Source organism: Theropithecus gelada, chromosome 4 (genome assembly GCF_003255815.1).
Source record: "Theropithecus gelada isolate Dixy chromosome 4, Tgel_1.0, whole genome shotgun sequence".
Classification (NCBI taxonomy): domain Eukaryota; kingdom Metazoa; phylum Chordata; class Mammalia; order Primates; family Cercopithecidae; genus Theropithecus; species Theropithecus gelada.
The window spans coordinates 29,447,912-29,458,034 of record NC_037671.1 but is presented as its reverse complement, the minus strand read 5'-3'; the positions used below and the strand labels follow the sequence as shown (position 1 = coordinate 29,458,034).

General features: G+C 45.9%; 1 protein-coding gene across 2 annotated transcripts in view; it reads right to left on the bottom strand.

Moving 5' to 3' along the window:
- Nucleotides 1–287: 287 nt before the first annotated feature.
- Nucleotides 288–10,123, bottom strand: part of BTN3A1 (butyrophilin subfamily 3 member A1) — a 13,997-nt gene continuing 4,161 nt past the window's right edge. The window contains exons 3-10 of one of the 2 annotated variants that reach the window (XM_025383283.1): nucleotides 9,244–9,591; nucleotides 7,546–7,827; nucleotides 5,711–5,911; nucleotides 5,531–5,551; nucleotides 5,418–5,440; nucleotides 4,369–4,395; nucleotides 3,924–3,950; nucleotides 288–2,354 (exon numbers count right to left, since the gene is read on the bottom strand). In XM_025383283.1, coding sequence (XP_025239068.1) covers nucleotides 2,346–2,354; nucleotides 3,924–3,950; nucleotides 4,369–4,395; nucleotides 5,418–5,440; nucleotides 5,531–5,551; nucleotides 5,711–5,911; nucleotides 7,546–7,827; nucleotides 9,244–9,591 — 938 coding nt within the window. In that variant the 3' untranslated portion in view covers nucleotides 288–2,345. Of the gene's footprint in view, nucleotides 2,355–3,923; nucleotides 3,951–4,368; nucleotides 4,396–5,413; nucleotides 5,441–5,530; nucleotides 5,552–5,710; nucleotides 5,912–7,545; nucleotides 7,828–9,243; nucleotides 9,592–10,123 lie in introns of both variants that reach the window. The other variant, XM_025383282.1, reaches the window with a different exon arrangement.

The following is a 10,123-nucleotide window of genomic DNA, read 5'->3' as shown; positions in this document are numbered from 1 at the left end:
CCAGAGTCTCCACAAAAGAATCCAGCATGCAGACACATTGATTTTGGCTGGGGAGATCCCTGTTGGACTTTTGACCTATAGAACTGAGAACCAAAAATTTGTGTTGCTTTAAGTCTAAGAATTTGTGCTAATTCATCATAGCAGCAGTAGAAAACACATACAATAAAGGTTTTGTGAAAACACTACAATGAGGTAAACTAAAACTGTGGGGAGTACAGTGGGTGTGTGGACTATTCTGCTGTGCTAGTAGACTTATTAGAGTCTAGAAAAAGCCAAGTTGAAGAGTAAGCCTTATTAACAAATTTATTGAACAACTAGAACTCGACAAGCACATGCCAGGTAGAGGGGATGCAGTGGTGAGCAATAATAATAATGTTAATGAGAAGTAGTTTTCCCTAGCAGGCTGCAGTTGAAAGGAATATTGGTTTAACATCCACCAGTGAGCAGGGATGGATAGACCCCTTTCCTGGAGACAGAGTCCATAAGAGGATTAAAAATATCCCTGTAGGCCGGGCACCCTGTGGCTCAAGCCTGTAATCCCAGCACTTTGGGAGGCAGGCAGATCATGACATCAAGAGATCGAGACCATCCTGGCCAACATAGTGAACTTCATCTCTACTAAAAGTACAAAAATTAGTTGGGCGTGGTGGCATGCACCTGTAGTCCCAGCTACTCGGGAGGCTGAGGCAGAAGAATTGTTTGAACCCGGGAGGTGGAGGCTGCAGGGAGCCGAGATCGCATCACTGCACTCCAGTCTGGCAACAGAATAAGACTCCGTCTTAAAAAAAAAAAAAAAAAAAAAAATCCCTGTAGTTCTTCTAGGTTCCTTCATCCAAATTTCCCCAGAGAAGCTTTACGGTATTTTCTCTGCCTGGAAACCTTGACTGTAGGAAGGCTGGCTCTGGCTGGTCGATCACTTATCACATTTGTTGGGTGGGCACACATCTGTTCCCCAAGATTTATCAAGTGTGGCCTCTAGTCTCTTTCCAAATCACGTGTCATGTGGATACGGTGAAGTTATTATCTCAACCAAGACACTCTGCAGAGCTAATCCAAGGAGTGCTGGGTCTAAGGCTCTGATAATCAGCTGGGAAGGAGTCAACAGGAATGTCAACTCCACAACCACCTACAATGATCCTTACCCTGGAGCTGTCCTGGGAAAAGAACCTCAGGGCTACAGGTGGGTTCTTCCTATCAGCGAAGGTGGGTTCTTCCTATCAGCGAAGAATCCGGGTGGAAAAGAATGGGCAAATGGCCAGGGACTGAAGCTGATCATCTCTCAGCTGCACAAATTACTGCATGAGTTATGTAAGTTACTTAATGTTGCCTTGCCTCAGCTTCCATACTTGCAAAATGAGACTACCTGACAGGGTGTTGTGAGGATTAAAGGAGTGACATCCACCAAAGCTCATAACACAGCACTCAGAACATTTTTAAGTTCTCCATTAATGTTAGTTACTGCTGTTTAGATCCCAGCTCTGTTATTAAGTAGTCATGTCTACTTTGTAAAGTGAATTCACTTTTCTGCACCCCAGTTTCCTTATCTGTCTAAGAGGACAATAAAGTGGTACTAAACTCAAACAACTGGCATATGAATAATTGAACGAGTATCAGTAAAGTGCTTCAGTGTGTGCCTGTAGCTTATGGTTGTGATTGGTTGCTGTAGAGGGGGAGGCCCTCAGCTCTAAGCTGGGCAGGGAGAAGCAGAGACAAGTTACTTCAGCCTGAGGCTCCCCACTTTCCCTAGCTAAGCCCAGGATCACTGGTGTCTCTAGGGAGACACCTAATGATCACCACTCGGTCAGAATTGGAGGAACTCTCTTCTTCTTTTGGCGCTGGACAAATGGTCAGGGCAGTGGGCTCCAAAGTCAAAATTCTGAAAACAGGATATAGAGGCTCAGAGAAGGAGACGTCCAGGAAAGTATGAATATGCGATCCATCCACAGCATTGTAGAATGAGATATCTCCAGTCTCATAGTCCAGGAAGACCCCCACTTTCCTAGGGGATTCAGGAAGTTCCAGGTTGGTTCTGGGCTCAGTTAGAGTCCGATACTTATTCCCATCAGTCAGCCCCATAGTCCAGAATCCGTTCTCAGGTGTCATTTTGACCCAACCTTTTCTCTGCACATTCTTACTACACACCCCTATATGCCACTCTTTCCTGTCCCCTACCTCCACCTCCCAGTAATGTCTCCCTGACATGAAGCTCTCACAGCCGAGAACACAATAATGCCAATCAAATCTCTCAGGGTTGTCTGGCAGATCCTGGGGCTCCTTGGCACGCTGCACACTCCTCTGGTCCTCAGAAACAAGGAGGATGGGGTTTGCTGTTTTGGGATCCAGAATCACATCCGCTGTAGAGAATTTGAGGAAGTGTCCATGGGGTCAACCATTTTTCCTGGATTTCAGAGCCTCAGCATACAAGACCTGGGCTGTGCTGAGGAGACCTGAGTCCAGAGCCCGGCGTCCCTAGCCTTCCCTAAATGTGACTCTCTCATTGATGCCAGGAGAGAAAGCCCCAGGTATCTTGTATCCAGAGGGGAAGAGGAGGGTGAAATGAGAGTTGCCTCAGCATCTGCCTAACCCAACACCCTGATGCTGCCTCAGGAAGCAGCAAGCATCCTCTTTCTATGTTTTTCTTGTTTTCCTCCCCACATTGACTCTGCCCACTAATGCTTTATGATCAGAGGTCAATTTTCAACCTTCATTTGACCACTCATGAGCTAAATGTGTACCCCTTCTCTGCAGTCTCTTTTCCCATACATCCAATTTATTTAACAAGGTGGAGCCTCGTCTAAGGCATTCCCTCACCTGAAAAATGGGGATAAAAATACGAATCTCTAGCATAGTATAGGGGAATCATGTTATTTATTCAGCCCACGGCAGGGCACGAAGGAAGTTCCTGATGTTCTAATAGCTGCAAGGCTGTCTCTGTGCTGGGCTCTATGTGGGGCCTTATATGACCTAGATTCACTCTCCACCCTTTAACTTTCTCCACACTCTTTTGGGCCCCAGGAATCTGCCCTCTAAGGACAGTGCCACTGGGCTCCCTTGTCCTCTGGTTTGCTGTTGGGTTTGGCCAATGGGAGGCCCTGATAGAAGATTGGAAGGAGAAAGAAATGAGAGACACACCGTTTATTTTCCTGCTTCCTCTCTGCCTGCAGCAGCTGGTGTGGCTCTAACAAGGCCTGATGACTGTTCTCAGGAAGCCCTGTCTTTGAGCTACCTCTTTCTCTGGGTTCCAGTAACTGCCTCCCCTCCCTACCCCTCCCAGGCTAGGGGTGGAGACAGCTCCCCACTGTTGGGAACCATGGGGGTACTGCACTTTTCCTTGTTGCTTTCCCTTAACCCTCCTTTCCGCAAACCTTCTTCAGCCACCCAGTTTGAATTTATCATCTCCTTCTTACTAGGTTTTTGACCAATGGATATGTATTATTCCTTCAGTCTTCACCTCAACCCCCACAAACACAGATTGAAATCATCACCTAAAAATATGGAGGCCAAAGCTCAGAAGCATTACGTTTTTTGAGGAGGCACTGGCAGTAGGTGGCATGAGAAGTCTGGGAAGGACTAAGTTCTTTGGGCAGCCATTGCCTCCTCTCCTTGGCATTTCCATCCTCACTCTCCCTGCAGTATCACTCAGTGTGTGCCTCTTTCCCCTCAGCTCCACCCTTTCTGTGTCTTCCTTCCCAGGAAGGTCTGAGGAATCCCAAGAGATCTAATCACCCTGGTTCCCTGGGCTCTCAGTGGGAAGGGTCTTGGAGATGGGTCCACTTTTCAGATTGGAATTTATTGTTGCCTACCCCAAATTCCTAGTCATGGGAGCTTTTCTTCCCCAAATCACAACAGTTGGAGAAGTAAACAGGAAAAGGAATATAGTCCCTCAGGTTGGTGGTCCAGGGAACATACAGTGATTTACTCACCTGGCTTGAAGAGGGCCTTTTTCCATTCTGAAAGGAAGGAGACACAGATAAGGAAAAGGTCAGTATTCTTGTACTTTCCCCACTGCATTCTCTCCTCACTACATGTTTTCTCTCCTTTTCTTGTGAATCTCTTCCAGGGTCCAGCCTCCCTTCTCTACAACTCTGATGGATCAGAGATGGCACTTTCTAAAAAATGGTGGGCTCTGTTCCCTCTGTCATGATGGGTACAGGCTGCATGGCCAGGCTTTGCAAGGGGGTGTGTAGGGTCAGGAGTCTCTCAGATTCTCCAGAAAAGCAGAAATCAACCCCCCACCATAGAGAAATTGAGTCTTTTGGTTAAATCTGATTCATGCAAATGAGAACATCAGTGGGTCACAGCAGAGAAAAGGTTGAAATGTTCATGGCACGTGTCCCAGCAAACTCAGAGAGCATCAGGCTCACTCACCATTATAGGCTGAAGGTCTCTCTCCCACTACAATGAAAGAAAGGTAAAGATGTCACCTTAGCTTGCCATGTTTGATTTGGCCCTATTCCCTTGACTTTACATTAATCTAATCTTTTTCTTTTCTTTTTTCTTTCTTTCTTTCTTTTTTTTTTAACCACCTGTATCTTCCTCCTCTGCAGGTTCAATTCTTTCTATGGTGTCGTTCTTAATATCAAATCCAGGAACATCAGTCAATGCTAGTAACATGGCAGACACTGTGAGAGTTCCTTCCTGATGGTGTTCAGCTGATATATTTGGAATGTATCTATACTGCTATACCTAGGCATAGGTGTCACCATGTCTATATGCATATATATATATGTGTGTGTGTGTGTGTGTGTGTGTGTATGCAAGATCCTTCTATTTAAATCTGTAATTTCCTACCTTACCCTGAAAAGAATTTGGGAAATTTAATGAGCAATTTCAGGAACTAGTTTTTGAAGCCAGTTAGAATAAATTGGTACCAACTGAGAAACCATTCAAGACACTCTTGTTTATTAGACACAATTTTCTCCCTCTCTCTTTTCTGATTTTCTTGTTCTTTGTTATCTTTTGTTCTTCTTTGTCTTCTCTGGAGCCTATAGATTATGTAAAATGACGAGTGAAGTTCCTACCATAGAGAATGCACTTGATCCACCTCTTCCCCCTTCCTTTACAAGTGTGCCCCTGGATATTCCTCAGTGCTTTGCAGGGCTATAGAGTCTGTGGCCCCTGGTAGAGATAAATTGAAGGCATCTTTTCTTGGAGAGCAGTTGAGAGAGAGAAAGAGAGCGAAAAAGAGACACTTCTCCTGGGTGTTATTCCAATGAGTCACATTCTTTTTCTTTTTTCCTTTCTTTCCTTTTTTTTTTTTTTGGCAATGACTAGGAATTGGCACATTTATTTTCTTTCCTTAGTCAAAGAGATCTAAGACCACTTCCTAACGTTGGGGAAAAAGTTAAGAGTGGAAACTATTCAAGCACAGACAGTTAAAGATTCAAATTCAGAGAAAATGTCAGTCACTTACAAACCGTGTACTGCATACTTCTCCATCCTGCAATGGAAGGAACAGGGAAGATGCATCAAGGCTCATAAAGCAGGGACAGGAAGACATGTCTGGGTCTCTGGGGGAACGGGAACTTACTGAGTTCCTCCAGGAGCTTCTCTGGAAAATAAGCAGAAAAAATAATGAACTGTTACAGGTGAGGGAGTTCTCTAAAAAATAAACCTTAAAAACAACCCAGCTCTGGGGTGGGGATGGGTATGAGGTCTTTGGGCTTTGGCCTGTAAGCCAGGGGCTCAGGTAAACTCCGGGGTCACCTACCTCTTGTGCTTTTTTCTTGCTTCACTGTGCTCCATGCCAGTTCTCTCAACTCTTGCTCTCTCTTTTTCTTTCTGAACAGAGTCTTTTTTTCCTCCTGCTGTCGCCACAGGAAGTAACCGGCTCCCCCAAGAAGCAGCAGCAAGACAGGCAGGGTCCCTGCCAGGGCAGCGATCCAGCTCTGGGCGCTCCTGAAGAAGGGGCCTGTGAAGGGAAGGGCTATGGGCCATGGGGGCCTGTGCACTCAGCCTCCCCAGACTGCAGCGCCCCAGGTGTTAGCTGATCACCCCAGGTCACAGGGCACGGAATCCATCTCACAAGGTTAAATAATCTTTCTCATCCTAAAATCTCAGAGGACAGTGGGTAAGACTTTGATAAACCCCCACTAGAGGCTGCTACTATTCCATCTCTTGAGATGTCTGCCTCTCATGTGGAAAGTGAGTGACTAGAGAATATCATACACTTTTTTTTCTAATTCAACTTTTTAATAGGTAACACATGCACATGGTTCAAAAATACATGTATAAAAAGTCACACAAGTCTCCCATCCACCCAGTCCTCCCTCCCACCCTCCCTTTTTTGACTTCAAATTAGTCTACTTAATATGATGCTTAAGAACAGGAACTTTGGAGCTGGAGGCCCTGGGTGTCAATGCTGGCTCCTTTAGGTGACTTGCAGTGTGACTTTAGACTAATTACTTAACCTCTCTGTTCCTACTGCCCTTGTCCTGAAGTGAGAAGGATTAAATTAAAACTTATAAAGTGCCTGACACCTAGTGGGTGTTATGACACTGCTTGTTAACTTAAAAATGTAAATAAAAATATATGCTTGTTTTTCCTCTCATTTGCACTAAAGATAGCATTCCGTACACACCACTCTGCATTTTGCTCTTTCTGTGCAAAGTTAATCTTGGAGCTTTTTCTTCTTCAGTATAGAGAGAATTCTCTCTTTTTTCTTTCACACTTGAGTGGTATCCATTGCATGCAAGTTCCCCAGCAGTGAACATTTGCATAGTTTCCAACCTTGTGCAGTCATAATCAGTGCTATAAAAAATAACTTTTTACCTGGATCAACTCACACAAATGCAAGTTTATCTACCAAATCAATTCCCAGAAGCAGAACTTTGGATTACTAAAGATGTAGTTTGGATATTGTTATGTAGTCCCCAACAGAGGTTGTGCTAATGCACACCAAAAATACAAGTCATCCCTGCATATGCCTAGGAGTCACAGTCTTCCTACATTCCTGCCATAACCATGTGTTATCAACCAACAGATGTTTGTTTTGATTTTTGCCAATACCATAAGTGAAAAATGATTCAGTATGTTTCTCTAATGAGTGAGAATGAGCACTCATTTGTGGGTTATTTCCTTTTCTGTAAATTAAACAATGTATGACCTTTGTTAAAATGTTTTACTCAGCTTTTAAAATCTTCTGTCTCAAGGAGATTAGCCCTTTCTCTATGATATGGGTTTGTAAATACACACACACACACACACACACACACACACACATATATATATACACACACACACATACATACATGTTTTCCCTTTCCGTCATTTGACTTTACGTAAGCAGCTTATCTTAACAATTATTCCCCAATTCCCATTGCCTGTCACATTTTCTGGCAGACAGAAAATGTTCAGTAAATGTTTGTGTCATGAACAGCTTTATGGAGGAGAGAAGCTCCCCTGGTGCAAGGAGGAGTCTCCAAGTCTGTGTTTTGGGCCTTATATTCAGTGCAGAGACCCAGGTTGACTGCAGACACTAACACCTCCCCCTTCATTCAACTGCCACAGCTCAGTTCAGAAGATCTGAGGCAAGCAGGTACTGACCTGCGATGGAAATGCTGGCGGTCTTTTCCAGGCCGAGGAGGGAACTTCTGATGGTACAGGAAACACCCTCCCCAGAGCTGCCTCTCAGGATCACGGATGCTGCTACTGCATACAGGCCCACTCCATCTGCAAACACAGGTGCTTCCACAGCCAGGATGTTCTCTCCCTTGTCGTTGCTCCACTGTATTTGGGGTTGTGGGTACCAGCCAGTGGACCTGCACTCCAGATGGATCCCTCCATCCTCATAACCCTTTACGTCAATGTGAAGATCAGAACCCAGTGCTGTGGAAGGATGAATCAGCCTAAATTCTTGAGAGCTCCTGTGTCATGGAGGGTCTCAAAAGGAATCAGGGCACGCTCACATTCCATAATTCAAGAAGAATTTCATTTCAGAGCTGCTTACAAAAGTGTGGTCCTGGTGAGGAGAAAGCTACATGAATGAGTGCAGTATCCCAGGGTCAGTGACAGTGGGGCTATTCCCACCCACTCCAGTTACCAGAGGGAGGAGGAGAAGGAGCTGTTTTGAAGACATAAAAGAAGATATTTATGCATTGAGGACTTTCTTGAGAGGGACAGTGACCTTCAGCAAGGCAATGCAGTCAGGCCGAGGGTACCTTGCAGGAAGGAAGCCAGGGAATAAGCACCCAGACCTCTATTTTCTCTCCCTCCCTTCTGCATCTGCTACAGATCCCTACTGACCAAACCCTTAAACAGAAGCCACAGGGAAAAGAATTGCACTGAGAAAGAAAAGGGCAGCCCCCTCATCTGGAAGCAACAACAGGATTCAGTGTCCTCCTGTTGAACAAAAGGGATTTCACAGAACACCAGCATCAGATGATGGCACTTTGTGACTATGATGGATCATGGGAAAAACAAGACCACCCCACATCCTGTGTGAGCAAAGAGAAAAACATGAACACTGTGCAAACCACAGCAATGACCAAAACATCCCCCATCGACAATCAGGGATTGCTGTCCCTTCATCAATTACAGCTTCAGTCTCACCCTAGTCTCCTTCTTCCTAGATAAGATTGATTAAGGTTCTCACTCATAGAATCAACCTGTGCACACCTTCCTGACAACATCTCATCCAGAGCAGAGGCTGAAGTCTATAAACCCTCCTCCAAAATCCCCTAACACAAGCCCAAATTACATACTAAGTCAGCTCTAACAGCTTCTCACTGAGACTCCGCCACAGCTCCCCATGATGTGTGTTCTTCCTCAATGCAACAAGTAAGAAACACAGCTCCCATGACTACAGGTGTATTCTAGGGTCATTGGCTCGAGAACATTGGCAGCAGATACAGTCCCAAAAGCCCAGTCTTCTAGGGCCCACAATAGCATGTACCTAGTGGGGCCACAGAAGCCACCTGGTACACAACTATACACGAATGACTGTGTACCTCTCACTGAAGAGATGATTTCTTATGCTTCCTATCCCTCCTCCCTCACTTTGCTTATTTCTCTGGTGGCCAGCAGAAGGGATTTCATTACTTGAGCATGTAGGGCACAGCAGGAATTCTTCCTAAAGGAAAACCTGTGTCTTTCTTAAAGGCCTCAGACAAGCTAAGTTGGAAGGCAGTGCAGGCAATTGCTAGTGAGCAGCCAGGAGTGTCTGCAGTGCTTTTGGAAGAGGAACTCTGCATCTGCTCTAGATCCTACAGAGAAGTGTTCTCAGAACAAAACCTGGAGGCTCACCTGCAACCTTCAGCTCCACCAGGGCTTTTTCATAGAAGTCGCCATCTTGGAAATAACACAAGTACTTTCCACTGTCAGAGGCTGTGACGTTGTGTATTCGGAGAGCAGCCTTCCCTGCAGTGATGCCATCCCGTAGAATCGAAGTTCTCCCTCGATACGCTGCACTCTGCCTGTCTTCCACTTCCTTTCCATCTGCATACACGTTCACCACCTGCCTTAGGTTGGAACTCACCCACCTCAGCTCCATGGTCTCTGCGCTCATGGTTGGGAATAGGTGACAGGGCAGATCAGCATCTTCACCTACCATGGCCAGGATGGGCCCAGGCGGTCCAACCACAGCAAACTGAGCTGTTGGCACAAGGGGGAGGATCTGTCAGAGGGTGTTGGAGTTGGGATCAGGAGAGGAAGGGTGCTTCTCAGACAGGGAAGGCAAGATACCAAGAATCTAGGGAGAGGCTGGGCGCGGTGGCTCATGCCTATAATCCCAGCACTTTGGGAGGCCGAGGAGGGCTGATCACAAAGTCAGGAGATCGAGACCGTGGTGAAACCCCACCTCCACTAAAAAATAAAAAAAGAGGCTGGGCGCAGTGGCTCAAGCCTGTAATCCCAGCACTTTGGGAGGCCAAGATGGGCGGATCACGAGGTCAGGAGATCGAGACCATCCTGGCTAACACGGTGAAACCCCGTCCTACTAAAAAATACAAAAAACTAGCCGGGCGAGGTGGCGGGTGCCTGTAGTCCCAGCTACTTGGGAGGCTGAGGCAGGAGAATGGCGTGAACCCGAGAGGAGGAGCTTGCAGTGAGCTGAGATCCGGCCACTGCACTCCAGCCTGGGTGACAGAGCAAGACTCCGTCTCAAAAAAAAAAAAAAAAAAAAAAA